The sequence below is a fragment of the Pteropus alecto genome, unplaced genomic scaffold (genome assembly GCF_000325575.1).
Source record: "Pteropus alecto unplaced genomic scaffold, ASM32557v1 scaffold21, whole genome shotgun sequence".
Lineage (NCBI taxonomy): Eukaryota > Metazoa > Chordata > Mammalia > Chiroptera > Pteropodidae > Pteropus > Pteropus alecto.
The window spans coordinates 19,876,036-19,892,506 of NW_006436282.1; the positions used below are offsets into that span (position 1 = coordinate 19,876,036).

Below are 16,471 nucleotides of genomic sequence, written 5' to 3' on the forward strand. Positions count from 1 at the left end.
ACGAAGTGATCCCCTTGATAAGTCTAGTACCCACCTGGGCTCATACATAATTACTACAATATTATTTACTCTGTTCCTTATGCTGTACTTCAAATACCCTTGACTATTTTGTCAGTTTGTACTTCTTAATCCCTTACCCCTTTTCACCCAGACCTCTGACCCCTCCTTACCAATCTGGCAGCCATCAGTTTGTTCTCTGTATCTATGAGTTTGTTTCTGTTTTGATTGTTTATTTTTTTTAGATTCCACATATAAATGAAATATGATATTTTTCTTTGTCTATCTGACTTATTTCACTTAGTATAATGCCCTCTAATTCCATCCATAATGTCTGAAATGGCAAGATCTCATTCTTTATATGGCCGAGTGATCTTTTGTTATGTATATATGTACCACATCTTTATCCAGTTGTCTATTGATGGACAACGTTAAGGTTGCTTCATATCTTGCCTGTCATATGTGAAATGTCCTTTGTCTCTTTTTATAGTTTTTGTTTTAAAGTCTGTTTTGTCTGATATAAGTATTGTTGTTCAACCATTTTATTTATTTCTGTTTGCATGAAATGTTTTTACATCTCTTTACTTTCAGTCTGTGTGTCTTTTGATCTGCAGTGGGTCTCTTGTAGGCAGCATGTGTATAGGTTCTTGTTTTCTTCTTCATTCACCCACCCTGTATCTTTTGATTGGAACATTTAATCTATCTACAATTAAAGTAATTATTGATAGGCATGAAGTTACTGCCATTTTATTCATATTTTTGATCTTTTTTTTCCTTTTTAAAATTCCTTTAACATTTCTTGTAATAGCTCTTTGGTGGTGTATTTAGCTTTTTCTTGTCTTGGAATTTTGTATTTTTTTAAATGTTTTTTCTTTGCTTAACCAAAAGAAAGTTTAAATTTATGATTCATGAATTTTTCTAACTGAATGCTGAAAGAGGCTCATTGATGTGAAGTAGATAATATGTACAAGTTCTTTCTATGAATTCTTTTGTTTTTTTGAAATTTGAGTTTTTTGTTTTATAGTTGAAAATTGAGAAAACTATGAAAGAAAAAGAAGAACTGTTAAAGTTAATTGCCGTTCTGGAAAAAGAAACAACACAACTTCGAGAACAAGTTGAAAGACTGGAAAGAGAACTTAACCATGAAAAAGAAAGATGTGACCAACTGCAAGCAGAGCAGAAGGTTGGTTTTGTCTTGTGTAACTGATTGGAATTGACATAGTATAGTGCCTGAAACTCATATTTTTTCAAGAACTGAACCAGTTAAAGTGAGTGAAAACCATGTGTTGAAAAACAGTAACATTTAGATAGATACTTGTATAAGAACAAGTCAGTTTCTGTCTTCCTCTGCCACAGTTTCTTTTATGTTGTAAATGATTAAAATTTTGGATTTTTATTCCAGACTTGATGTAGTCCCTGACAAGTGTTACTAGATATTTTGCATATAATTGTAGAATATTTGATTGATTTTTAGGGAGAGGGGCTGGAAATACAATTAGCAATAAGAAACACTGAATAAAGGGTAAGTAGAATAAAGTAGTTAAAATACTTTTCATGAAAGTAGAATTCAGTGAAATAAGATACAGTGTTAGACAAAATTTTGAAATCTTTGATTTGAGAAATTCTATAAATTATTCTAAAAACCTAATTAATATTGGTGCAGTTTCTTGAGCTAAGAAAAAGAGAAGTATAAAACTGGTTTCTTTAGAGATGCAAATGGATTTAAGTTAGCTGAAAAAAGTAGAGGAAAAGCAATCACCTACTCATTGATTTGTTTATTTAATATTTTCACAAGAAAAGCGATTTGTTTTGACATATTGTAATCTAACATAACTAATTGGATACACTATGTCCGTTGATAGGATTGATGTATTGTTCCCAATGGATGGGGTCTGTTCTATTCTTTTGTTCAACAGGGCCCAGAGCAGTTGCTTAATAATTGTAATTCGAACTATGAGTGCAGTAATTTCAACCATTTTATACTCCAGTGGAGTGGTTGTATATTCACACCTGTGCTGAGATGTCCAATAGGGCTTAAATCCTGAAAAGATTTCTCTTGCCTTGTTCTATTTGAGGATTGCTTTTTTGAGTTGGAGCATGTACAATTGTAAATCTCTTTGTAAACATCTGTAAAATCTTTTGTCTTTATTACCTTTAGCCTTTTTAATTTAAAATCTGCAGTTATTCTCCCAATTTTACTCTTGGGGAACACTTGGAATTCTCCAGTAGAGGTATGCTGCAGTAGGAGTATCCTGTAGTAGGATCAGAATGTTCTGTTTGGCTAAGGAATTATTTATTTGAACTTTTTAAGTAGGTGTACTAAATATTAAAATATAAAATCTCATATGTGCCTGCCTTATTAGTACATTCAGCTAAGTTTTTATTGAATTGTTTTAACTCCCTTTCTGTCTTGTGTAGTTACTTACTCTTTTCTCTCTACTCTTCACACATTTATTATTTGAACCTGGATTTGGCAGTTTCCAGATAGGAATGCCAACTTTTTTCACTGTATTACAAGCCAAAAGAGTAGAGGTGAGATAGAAGACGACTCACAAAAATGGCCCATTGCAGCATGTACTTAGCCCATGAGATGAAGAATACCCTGAAATGTGGCCTTTGATGTTTCGACTCTGATCACCTTGAAATCTAAGGAAAGAATGGATTATTGGGAGAATAGGAGTGGCAGAATGCCTTCCATTGTGTGGAAGTACTCCTGTACATCAGGCCATGCCTCTGTACATCAGGCCATGCCTCTGGTCCCATCGAGTATTAGCTAAGATTTAAACACTCGCAGGTTCTCTCTACTGTCCAGCTGTCAAAGGGTTAAATACTATAGACAAGATCAAAAGCTTATTCCGATAGACTTAGAAAGTATATTCTTTAATGTGGATAGTATATGATGGATATATTTACTGAAACAATATTGCTTAGACAATAAAACCATATTATGAACTGTTTTATATATTCATATTGTGTTGGTTCTTAAGTTTCACAAACTAAGTTTGGTACCTTGAGATGTTACCAGCATTTGGGAGTTAACCACAGCTATAGTATTTATAGGAGTGAGAAAACATAAAAGGCCATTCATTCATGTTTTGGTGGCTCTGGCTAGTATGGACCTCTTCAACTATCTTTATATTTTTGGTTTTCTCTTCTCTGTACCTTTATCATTGCATTGGATACCCAGTTTTGGGCTGCTTAATATATGGAATTAACCCAATTGCTTAAATACATATTTCATGTGGAATTGCCAAAAATCAATTTGGAAATTGTGACATCATTGAATTTTTTTTTTTATTGATTGTCATTGAGAAAAAAGACATAAAAGTGTAATTTTAATGTGTAGGGGGTGATGGTTATAACTTATGTGTATATAGTAATAAATTTCTTTAAAGCCAATTATTTTTATTTTGCACCTGATTTGTTAGTAATAGTTTATAATTTGTTTCTAAAGTATAGGTACATTTATGTACTTTGAACTAGCTCATACATCTTTGTATGGATTAAGACAAGTATAAGATGAAATATTTTTATACTGTATTACATAAGACATTGAATATATTTTTTATTTCTCTTTTAGTTTTATTGAGGTATAATTGACACAATTGTAAAATATTTAAAGTGCAGGTCATGATTTGATATATGTATACATTGTGAAGGGATTCCTCCCATCTAGTTAATGAACACATTCATCAATTCTGATTTATCTTAAATTCTCTCTCAGCATATTTCAGTTACAGTGTTAAGTGTAGCCACCATGTTGTACATTAGATCCTTAGACCTAATTCATCTTATACTTGAAACTTTATACTCTTTTATCAGTCTATTCACTCCCTACGAGTTTGACTTTTTATTTATATTTCACAATAAAAGTGATACTATGTAGTGTTTGTCTTTCTCTGTCTGGCTTATTTCACTTAGCCCAATACCCTCAAGGTCCATCCATATTGTTGCAAATGGTAAGATTTCCATCTTTATCATAACTAAATATTGTATTTTAGATACTGTACCATACCTTTATTTAGCTGTTGACACTTAGGTTTTTTCCATATCTTGACTGTTGTGAATAATGCTGCACTGAACATAGAAGTGCAGATATCTCTTCCATATCTTGTTTTCATTTCCTTTGGATATATACCCAGAAGTGGGTATATTGCTGGGTCATAAGGTAGTTCTATTTTTAATTATTGGGGAACCTCTATTGTTTTCCATAGTGTCTGCACCAGTTTACATTCCCACCAACAATGCATAAGGGTTCCCTTTTCTCTACATCTTCTCCATCACTCTTGTTTTTTTGATGACAGCCATTCTAAAAGATGTGAGGTGATATCCCATTGTGGTTTTGATGTGCATTTTTCTGATTAGTGATGTCGAATGCCTGTTGACCATTTGCATGTTGTCTTTGGGTTCCATTCCTCTGCCCCTTTTTAAATTCGATTTTTTTTTTTCTATTGAGTTGTGTGAATTCTTTATATATACTTTTGGATATCGACCCCATATCAGATATTTGATGTGAAAATATTTTCTCCCATTTTGGAAGTTACTTTTTCATTTTTTTTGTTTCCTTTGCTGTGCAGAAGCTTTTTAGTTTGATGTAGCTCCATCTGTTTATTTTCGCTTTTGATGTCAATCTAAAAAAATCATTGCCACAACCATTGAGCTTGTCAAGGACCTTACTCTGTTTTTTTCTTTGAGGTGGTTTATGTTTTCAAGTTTTAAATTTAAGTCTTTAATCTATTTTGAATTGGTTTCTTGTGTATGGTGTAAGATAGTGGTCCATTCTCATTCGTTTGATTGTGGCTATCCAGTTTTGTCAGTACCGTTTATTGAAGAGATAATCCTCTTCCCGTTACATATTTTTGGCTTGTCGTAAATTATTGACCATATATGCTTGGGTGTTTTTCTGGGCTCTGTTTCATTGATTGTATCATGTTACGTATTCATGTGTAACAGATCATGATAACAATACACATAAACCATTCAATTTCATTAAAATAAAAGGCAACTTAATATAAGTAAAATTATGCTATCCTAAGTGTTTTCTTATTCCTTACCTCTTTAAAAATATATATGCAACCCGGCATTAAAATTATTTCTCTGTGGAATGTGTATACACATTCAGGAAATAATTTAGACATTAGGTAGTATTTGTGGCCTTTCTTCACTCTCTTCTCTCTAACCAAAACACTTAATCCTTTGATCTGATGTTCTCTTAGAAAGGTAGAATTTAAGTTTCTTTGCTCATGGCATATTTTTGACAGTAGAATTAGTCTTCATTACATTTTATTGTATTTAAACTTTACCCTTTTGGAATATGAACAGTATTCTTTATAGATATTTTTGTAGTGGATTTCTTGTTTTTGTTGTTTGAATAAAAGTATAAGGCTTTCTCAAGATAAATTTGAAGTATATTACTGAACAGGTTATATGAATATTTGATCTTTAAAAATGTTTAAATTCACAGATGTAAAATAAGTTGAAATGAATCCACTAAAATAATATGTGATTTCAATCAGTTTAGTTTACTAAAACAACACAATGGGAACTTAAACAGATTGTTTTTATGGGGACAGTGAACAATTGCGTAATTATTGTTATTTATTTTATTTTTGCCTTTTAGCCCATTATTTTGATGCTATGAAGGCAGTTTATTATTGTACGTTGTTGTCAGTTATATTTTTGTCTGTTAAATTTCTAGAAACCAGAGAAGATACATTTATATTTTGTGTACCTCTCTACATAGCTCCGTATTTAGTTGATTTCAAGAAGCAGAGTGTTTGAGAAAAGCCAGATTAACTCAATTGAGTAAGATTAATTTTAAAATCTATTAGCAGTTTCCAGAAGTAACAATTTTTTTGCCAATAATTTGCTATTTAAAGTATTCAGGTATTTACTAAATTTTACTGCTGTATGCATTTGAATCCAGAATACTGTAACTTTTTTTCTAAGTAATTTTCAGAGATCACTGTATCTGGTTTCTTCATGTGTATTAATTTGTAATCAGAACTAATTTTGGCTTTTTTTTTAAACGTGAGAATGTGTGTTCTCTTTATGTATTTTTAGTGCATGTTTAGCTACATAGATAAGTGTCACAGTCTTTTCTGGTTGCTCATTTTTGAGAGTTACGACTTGAGGGGAGTTGGTAATAGTGGCTCATGATAGCAGTGTTTCTTCATCCGAGGAGCAGGGTGAGAAGTCTGCATGAATCTGAAATGCCAGATCTCTTAATCACCTTCTGCCCACATTTTTTGTGCACAGTGTAGTGCACTTATTTATCTGTTTTAAGTTTTTGTGTTTTAATATTAGAATTATGATGCCTTTTTGGTATGATTTGCAAATATTTACCAAACAAATATTTATCTTAAGTTGCAAGTGTTTTTCAAAGATTGTATTGTAGATTTTACTCTTAAAAATTTTTTTTCTTCTTAAAGCATGATTCTTATTTTTTTTATATGTACACAAGGGGCTTTGATGCCATTTTCATTCTAAGGAAGACGTAGCCCCATTAAAGAGGCTTATGCTTCCCTCAGACATGAGAACTAGAAACCTGAAAAAACATCCCTGCTTTAGTGTTTTCATGTCTTTTGAAAATAGACTTGGATGCTGAGAAGCTATCAGGTAACTTTATGGGTACCAGAAAGATTTTAAGACTCACAAGTTATCGTTGGAATGAATTTGTGACTCTTTATAGAGTTAACTGACTCATAGATAAAGCAGTTCATGTTTTGCATTTAGTTGCTTATGAATCTCTTCTAGTTCTTGCCCCATTTTTGGAAATGCTATTTACCCACTATAGAACTTCATTAATTATGGAATCAGAAACTTGTTTTTGCCTCTGGGCAATCTAGTCTTTGTCCCTGGGAGAAACACGTGGATTTAATCTGTGGTGCCAAGAGAGCATTTAGTAAAACTAAAAATAAAAATGTAAAAAAATTCTTTAGAAATGTCTTTGGCTGTCTTCATAAATCAGCAAGACAAATAACTGAAAATCAGTGAACTTTAGCAAGGGTCATTGGGTATTAAAACAATTATATCAAAGAGAATAAATATTATTTGCTTTCTTCACTGTATTGGAATCAGAAAAGCATTTAGTTTTTATAACAATTTTTGGTTAATGTTGCAAATTCAGTAAGGCAACCATTTGCTTTGAGCAAAAATAAAACCAAGAGTATTATTGACCACTATTGTGATAAGCTTTTTAATGCTGTGTAGATGCAACATAGCAATTTTCATATTCTAGCAAGATATTTAACATAAGATGATGATTCACCTTAAATTAAAAATTTGGTTGAGTTTATGAAAATCAAAGTGGCTTGTAAGTACTTTTATAATATTTGATACATTTGGTGATTTTCTTTAGTTTGTATTTGTTGGGCGCGGTACTTTTAGTGGGAAATTAAAAAATGTTTTTAATGAAAACAGTTTCTTAATTTATCAATTCTATTGATGTGTAGTTTTCCACAATGGAGTACTTGTGTACACATTGTTGTATTTGGTTCTCATAATTTTATAAACTAGGCAGAAAAGGCCTTATCTCCATTTTAGATTTAAAACAGGTATATAGAAGAGCATCATCGAGCTCTCATACAATACTTGTCTTAATTGATGTGATTTAAATTTCATACTCTTAAGGTATCTATTTAAGGTAGAATATTTTATTTTAAATAGAAATACATTTTATTAAATTTACTACCTCTTTATATTTGTTACAGTTTCTTTGAATGTTCTGACCACTGAGTCACGGTGGCAGGAGCATTAGGGACATTATTTTAAGCATTTTTCTTAACCTAGTGCTTTGGTATAGTCATCAGTGGCACTTAGTGATCTATATGTGATAAGTGGGTGTTAACCTTGATAATACTGTATAAACCTGATTTGTCATTGGGATGACATTGAAAAGTGAGATGTGAGAAATGAAAATGACTAAAAATTTTTTTCTCATTTTTATTGCCTGCCCTCTGGTGGAGAAGTTAGTGAAATGAGGAAATGGTATATGAAAAGTGCAGGAAAAAATTATTTAATATATGAAAAGTTGAATGTATGTTTCAATTTCAGGTTTAGTTTTTAGTCTTAGCTTATAAACTTTGGAGGGGACAAATATGGGATTAAAATTTAAGAATACATAGATTTCTTAAAGATATGCATGTTTGTCTTACTAATTATGTTTCTCAAAACACTTTGTTTCTAAGGGTCTTACTGAAGAATCAGAAAGTTTAAAAATGGAAAACGAAGACTTTAAGAGGAGATACAATTATGCTACATCCAAAGCTCTCAGGCTTGAGGGAGATATTGTGTTAGTGACAAATAAAGCAGTTGAAAAAGAAACTGAATTGGACAGGTATTTCTGATGCTTTTAAAAAACATCTTTGTTTTAAAAATGTTTTAACAAAGTTTTTTTGACTACATTAATGTTACTTGACCTCAGTTTAAAGGACAAACTCAGGAAGGCACAGTGTGAAAGAGAACAACTTGAACATCAATTAAAGACAGAAAAGGATGAGAAGGAACTTTATAAGGTAATTTATTCTTTCCGTTTCCATTACCTATTGCTGTGTAACAAATTACTCCAAAACTTAGTGGTCAGGAACTTGGGAGCAGCTTAGCTGAGTGGTTCTAGCTCAGGGTCTCTTAGGTAGTTGCAGTTAGCCTAAGGCTTGATTGTAACTGTGGGATCTGCTGTCAGGGTGACTCACTCCTATGACTTCTGTCAGGAGGCCCTTCAGTTTCTTGCTGTGTGGCCTCTTCAGTGGCTGCTTGAATGTCCTCACAACTTGGCAGCCAACTTCCCTCAGAGTGAGCTATCCAAGAGAGAGCAAGGAGGAAGATGCAGTACATTTTATGACCCAGTCTCCAAAGTTGTACAGTGAGGGAAGGCACTTGGTCCAGCCGACACTCAAAGAGGGGGGAATGTTAGGCTCCATTTCTTGAAGAGAGGAGTATCAAAAGATTAGGGGATACATTTTAAAACTACCTCATTGTGTATAGTGCATAAAAGTAATTTCCAGGAAATGAGTTTGCTGGTATTCTAGATGCTTAGCAGGTAATGTATAAGTCAAAGAGGTTTACAGTAACAAGACAAGATATCTGTTAACAGGATTTACATAACCAGTTACTTACCTGTTTTAAGAACATGTAAACCTTAGGGAGAACATTATTTCAGTGATGATGGCCATGTTTTAGAGTTTGACTTTGGGAATAATTGTCTGAGACTGTATTTTAAAAAAGATATTCTTACCGATAACAAATCTTCACCTTTTGCATTTTTTTCTAAGTGATTCTGAAATACTTAGCTTAATTGTCAGTAACATAGATGTAGATTGAGACTTATTTGTCTTATGTGGCTCATAAGCAGTTCCTGATCATAGTTGCAGACAAGGAATTTCAAGAACATTCTGAGTTAAGTCAATATTATTCAGATAGATTCAGTCTCTTGATTAGAGTAGAAAAGGACAATACTCATAACTTGATTAAAGATAAAAGCATACAACTGCGTGTAGTCAGTATTTGACAGCCACAATTTAAACTAAAACTAGAATATGATTTGTTGTATTATAGTGGGTTTTTCCTTCTCATTTCTGGTGGTGGTGGTGGTTTGTTTTTTAAAGATAAAAAAATAAAATACTGAGTCTGCTGGGCACCTCAGAGTAGAGCATAGATAGGGACTTTTTGCTTGTCATGGGCTAATACCCATTCTGTTTCTTGGAATACTGCTGCCCCTAGTGGGGCTGCGTGCATGTGGGTATGCACGTGTATTGCTTTCAAAACAAGAAGAAAAATAGTTGAAGATAACTGGTGGATAATTTTATGATTTGACCCTTTAAGAGAAAGTACCTAAAAATAATGTTTGGTTTTTGAACAAGATTTTGTGAAAATGGGAAATAATAGAGCTATCTAGAAGAGGAGAATTGATGCAATTGGAATACCATTTATATGATTTTGAAGACTACTTCCAAATGCATATTTTTTGAAGTTATATAGAGCATCTTTTAACTAAGTGACAATTTGGCATCTATAACATTTTTAAATTGAATGTTACTATGGATTTCAGTGAGAATGTTTGAGTTTTGTTGCTAGGAAAAGACTTGGGCATTTTTTCTCTGGATAATTAACTGCTTTCTGTGTTCTTTTTGTTAGCACAGTGAGAAACAATACGATTAATAGAATATCTATGTATTCATTTTAATTTGGTAATAAATATAAAGGCTTACTAGTTAGTGTTGGGAAGGGTTTAGGAAGGTCCTGAATAAACCCGTGTTGCTGGATTGGGAAGGGTTTAGGATGGTCCTAAGTGAACCAATGTAGTGATAACTAGGATGACTTATTTTGGAAAGAGGAAAAGCTGTCCCTAAAGCTGTCACCTTACCACTCTACCTTTCTTTTCTCTCTTCTGAGAACAGCACTTTTGGTGTTTTATAGAGAGTTGGCGAGCACGTTTTAGGGTAAATCCAGCATTTTTATTCCTTATATTATCTCTTGTTTTTTCTTACTTTCTGCAAAGACTGTGTGTGTAGGTCGTACCCCTGAATGATGAGTCCTTTGCAAAAGACTTGGTAGGGAGGAAAGAAGGAAAAGAATGAGATTTCTTGATATTTATTCTTTTACAGTGTTTCAGTATCTGCTTTTCTGTAAGCATTAGCAGTCGGAATCAAAGTGACATTGAAATTTCCATTTGAGTCACTTTTTTCCAACCTCCCAGTGTTCTGAACAGTGTTTCATTTTATTTGTGTGTGTGTACCTCGAAAGTTAAAAAGTAAAATGCTTCTTTTAGGATTTTTGTTTTGTGTTATTTTGGCAAGGAGATTCCACGTAACAAGTATGACATAGTATACTGTTAACCTTAGAACAATACTTTCCCATCCAAGTTGTTCACATGAATAACTAGAGAGACTCCTTTTCTCTCTCTTCTGGCCCCTATTGGGTCATATAACCCATCACTGCCCTATCAGAATTGAGAGGAATTGTAAAATACTTTTATGAGCTGATGATTATGATAATTAGGTAGTGTTTTTAAAGTGATGCTGCAGAGGTCTTGACTGCTGACACCTTTAGAGAAGCCAGAGTTAAATTCTGTCCTTGTGAACAGAAATTAGTATTACAGCATTTGATACTCTTAAAGAGTGAAGTGCAGGAAGTATGTTAATTCATTTCTTTTATTGTGGATATTAGATATGTGTATGCTTTATCATTTCAGTTATAGAATTTGATTTGTATATCTGTTGTGAGCAAATGAGCAGCTGCAGCCAAAGTTCCTGGGAAAATCAATAATAGTTGGGTTAATCAACAACTATATTTTTAGGTACACAGGACGTAAATGACAGTACTTTTCACATGCAAAACTTGAATTACTTTAAGATGTTTTCCAGAATCTGGTTGTGCCTTACTATCCGAATATATCTTTAATATAATCTGTTTTCTCAAAAGAACAACCAAATCTGTTTGCGATTTTAAAGAGAATTTAAAATCATTAAATCAAAGGAAAAGACTTTAGTGATCAGGTAATGTTGTTAGACCTTAGAATTAATCTCTATGGAAAAATTTTTTTTTGAAAAATGGAAAAACTGTGTTCTGCTCTGCTTAGCTAGTCATTTGGCAGAATTTGGGTCTCCTGACTCCTAATCGAGGAAGTCTTCCTTACAAGCAACTAATTGTCTATTATATTTCAATAAAGACAGGGGGGAAAAAAAGAGGAAGTCTTCCTTACAAGCAACTAATTGTCTATTATATTTCAATAAAGACAGGGGGGAAAAAAAGAGGAAGTCTTCCTTACAAGCAACTAATTGTCTATTATATTTCAATAAAGACAGGGGGGAAAAAAAGAGGAAGTCTTCCTTACAAGCAACTAATTGTCTATTATATTTCAATAAAGACAGGGGGGAAAAAAAGAGGAAGTCTTCCTTACAAGCAACTAATTGTCTATTATATTTCAATAAAGACAGGGGGGAAAAAAAGAGGAAGTCTTCCTTACAAGCAACTAATTGTCTATTATATTTCAATAAAGACAGGGGGGAAAAAAAGAGGAAGTCTTCCTTACAAGCAACTAATTGTCTATTATATTTCAATAAAGACAGGGGGGAAAAAAAGAGGAAGTCTTCCTTACAAGCAACTAATTGTCTATTATATTTCAATAAAGACAGGGGGGAAAAAAAGAGGAAGTCTTCCTTACAAGCAACTAATTGTCTATTATATTTCAATAAAGACAGGGGGGAAAAAAAGAGGAAGTCTTCCTTTCCCTTAATCGTATTTGGGTTAGAGATAAACAATGGTATTTTAAACTTTGACTAACTTAGGTTATGGAGTTAGAATATTCTTGACATTTTCAAGCATTGTTGCAGGTACATTTGAAGAATAGAGAAATAGAAAATACCAAGCTTGTGTCAGAGGTCCAGACTTTAAAGAATATAGATGGAAACAAAGAAAACATGATTACTCATTTCAAAGAAGAGATTGGCAGGCTGCAATTCTGTTTGGCTGAAAAGGATAGTCTGCAAAGGGCTTTCCTACTTACAACTTCAAGTAAGGTAAGTAGTTTTGCAATATGTATTTGAAGATCGTAAAACATTATTAAATGTATACAATATGGTGGTTTCTATTTTTAATCTCCCCTCCCCCCAGCTTTTTCTTTTGAAAAAGTTCAAACTTTTAGGAAAGTTGGAAGAACAGAACAATGAATACATGTATCCTCAGATATTTTGCTATCTTTATTTCCCCCATTTATGTTTTTTTCCTGAGCCATTTGAAAGTTGCAAGTATTAAGACATTTCACCCTAAATACTTTAGCATGTCTCCCGTATCAACAAGTACCTTCTTTATAACCATAAGACCATTAGCACACCTAAGAAATGAACATCGATATGATAATACTCATTCTCATATATAGTTTTAGTCCACATTCAAATTGTCCCAAATATATTTTTCTATATCCTTTAAAATTTCTCGAACCAGGAGTGCGCAAAGATGACCCAGTTAATTTATTATGATCTTGGTCTGCTCTAATCTATAGTAGTCTCCCTGTATTTTTTGTCTTTTATGACATTGATATTTTTGAAGAAGGCTTGTCTGAGAGAATGTTCAATAATTTAGATTCGTCCATTGTTTTCTCATGACTAGATGAGGTCAAATATTTTTAGCAAGAAAAGGCACAGATGATACTTTGTACATTCTGTTGCAATCTATCAAAAGTCACATAATGTCAGTTCCATTCTTGATGACATTGGGTTTAGTCATTTGTTTAAAGTCCGTGTCAATGCCTTTCCCTCTTTGTGATTATTGAGTAATCTGTGAGATAATACTTGAGGTCATGTGAACATCTTATTCCCCAGTAATCTTTTACCCAATGTTTTTTAGCTCTTGATGATCCCCACCTACACCAGTTATTACATTAATGATTTTAAAATGACGATTTAAAGCTTCTGTCATTTCTTTTAAATTTGTTAGTAGGTATTCTTTTATAACGAGGCTCCCTGCTGCCCTCTTCTCCTTTTGTATATCACTGTGGTCTTTGGATTCTTTTAAAAGCCCGTTATGCATTATCATCATTATTATTTTTCATACCCAATTGTCCCTTATTTGGCCTGAGAGCAGGGAGGGACCTTTTCAAACCTGCTTTTGCGTCTTTTCGATATTTTCCCCTAATGCTTTGATACTTCCTTACTTTGTGGCATAACTGCATAATACAGTTTTAGGTTCTGCCCCAGACCTGATATTAGCCATTTCTCTAAGGACTCTTAGTTTTTTCAAAGGGATTGGTATTTTAAAACCAAGAATTGGATTCTTATGCTACTAGGGCTAGTTGCCTCTTTGTACTTTGTACATTGGACAGACATTGTAAGTCTTTAATTTATATCAATATCTCCAATTCAAATCTAGTACCTTAGTGTTCTTCTTTACCATATTTATATAACTCTATTCCATATTTATATATCTCTTCTACCGGTGCGAGAACCCTTTTTTCTCAAAGCATCATTATATTCTCTACTCAGCTATACGCACCAGTAGATTCAGAATTATTATGTTGATGCCACTTCCAACAATAAATCTTCTAAATAAAATCAAGATCTTTTCAACTCCTTTTTCTTTGACTATATTACACTAAAGATGTAAAGTACCATGTTTAAAATTACTTGCATTATTTAACGTTATGAATTTGTCATATAGTTTATTTTTATTAGTATTTAATTTTAAGATTTGCTTATTTTTCTAACCTTTAAAAATTTTTTGACTATGTAAAATAGTTGCATCATTCAGAAGACAAAATGATATAAAAAATATATCCAAATGACTTGATCTCTTCCCTAAAAAACACTTTTCAGTTTCCATTGTATCTTTTTTGTTTTTTTTTTTTTTTTTGCAAAAATAAGCTTATGTGCATGTACGTGTGCACACATCCTCTTCTTTCTTGATTCTTAAAAAAAGGTGCCATGCTATATATACTCTTTTGCACTTTTTTAAAATTTAACAATATAAACTGGAAATCATTCCATATCAGTTCATAGAGATTGTGTTGATTTTTTAAAAATGGTGGTGTAACACTGAATTATGTAGATTTACATCGATTTCTTCTATGGATGAATATTATGTTTTCAGTAGTTTGCTGTTAAATACACTCGGGCATAAGTTAATGTAACACGTAAAATGTCAGATGTGCATGACCTTCAGAATTAATGATTAAGGCCCAAGTTATTTTTCAGGGTATTTAATGTAGCAGATTGTAAGTGTAAAAATGAAAGATACATTCAATTGCTTATTAGTTATTTACTACAATGCTAAAAATATCTCTTACCTTTTTCCTATTTAAGCAAGACTTTTGTGAGGAAAAACATAGGAATGGAAATATGACTCCTAATTGTTAAAACTTTAAAATTATAAAAGCAGTGCAAGGTCATGTTTATGAAATAATTCAAACAATACATGAGGGTACAAAGTAAAAGTAACTCTTGTCTTTTCTCAGATATATCATTATAGAATTTTTAATTTTTTTTAGAAATCTATTAACTAGTTTTATTAAAAAATATTACATGTACAGAGAATATGTATAATGTCTCAAAACCTTTTAAAAGGTTATGGAATGAGTATCTTGCAGTATGAGTACGCATATAGATCTTTTCTCATTAGAACAGCTGTGCAGTATCTCTTTAACAGCTATATAGAATGTAATTGTTTTTAGCTATGTACAATCTTTAGCTATTACATGCGAGTTGCAATAAACATCCTTGTATGGCTATCTAGGCACATGTATAAATGTATAGAATAAATTCTTCCAAGTGCAATTGTTGGGTCACGTGTTTAAATTTTCAGATTGTTTCTCAATAATATACTAACAGTGTTGTGTTATATACTGCTGTTTGTAATGGCTGTATAGACTTTCATTGTGTGGAGGATATATCATAATTTATAATAGATTCTCATTTTTAGACATTTTTGACTTATAATTGTTCATTATTTTAATATTTTACTGAATATTTCAGTAAAATAGTATTCCCTGGAAAGCTAAACCTATGTTCATATCTTTAAAAATGCATGAAAATAAAATTGCTAGATCAAAAGCTTTTTAAAGGTGTTCATGAATGTTTTAAAAATCTGATGAGAAAGGTTATACCACTTACAGATTATGTAAATCCAACTCTTTGTAAGTGTACAGATTATCCTAAACCCATCCTAATATTGGAATATTACTGTTTTTTAAGTACAGTGTTTTTAAAGGACATATTTTTTGTTACAAAGAAGTTTTTGAAAGTTTTTATTGATGATTATAAAAAATGAAGGTTAATACTTCCAGCTGTGGACAGATTTGGGGGATGAAAGCTTTGATCTGAGTCTCTGTTAGGCCAGGCTGTTGAGTGCTGGGTGTGTTGCCTGTCTTCTGTATTTCAGTTTCATCATGTATAAAGTCGTAGTGATACCCAGTGCATAGGGTTGTTGTATGGTGACTCTAAAAACAAAGTCATATCTTAAGTTTTTTTATAGACTTATTTACTTCATTTAAGTCATGACTAGGAAAACATTTAATTTAAAATTTTGGATTTGTTGAAATATCAGTAAAAATTGCTTTTTATTTGAATGTTTTAATTACAAATATATTTGCCTTTCTTCAGGAAGATACATTTATTTTGAAGGAGCAACTTCGTAAAGCAGAGGAACAGATTCAGGCAACTCGGCAAGAAGTTGTCTTTCTGACTAAAGAACTTAGTGATGCTGTAAACATGCGAGATAAAACGATGGCAGATCTACATACAGCACGCTTGGAAAACGAGAAAGTCAAAAAGCAGTTAGATGATGCAGTGGCAGAACTTAAACTAAATGCTGCGAAAAAAGACCAGGTTAATTTTGAATTTCCATTTTGCTCAAAACTCATTATTAGAATGAGTTACGTTAAATCAGGTCAGGTTCTTGATCACAGAATTTTAAGTTTCCATTAATTTTGTTTAGTCATCGTAACTTCTTGGGTTGAAAATAATGTAAGTAAGCTTTAAGAAAA

General features: G+C 32.2%; 1 protein-coding gene across 2 annotated transcripts in view; it reads left to right on the forward strand.

Annotated features, from left to right (window-relative positions):
* The window catches only part of TAX1BP1 (Tax1 binding protein 1), a 66,568-nt gene that overhangs the window by 17,721 nt on the left and 32,376 nt on the right, over positions 1-16,471 (forward strand). For both annotated transcript variants that reach the window (XM_006912022.3, XM_006912023.3), the window contains exons 5-9: positions 1,022-1,180; positions 8,187-8,335; positions 8,423-8,513; positions 12,330-12,515; positions 16,089-16,313. In XM_006912022.3, the coding sequence (XP_006912084.1) occupies positions 1,022-1,180; positions 8,187-8,335; positions 8,423-8,513; positions 12,330-12,515; positions 16,089-16,313 (810 nt within the window). The remainder of the gene's footprint in view (positions 1-1,021; positions 1,181-8,186; positions 8,336-8,422; positions 8,514-12,329; positions 12,516-16,088; positions 16,314-16,471) is intronic.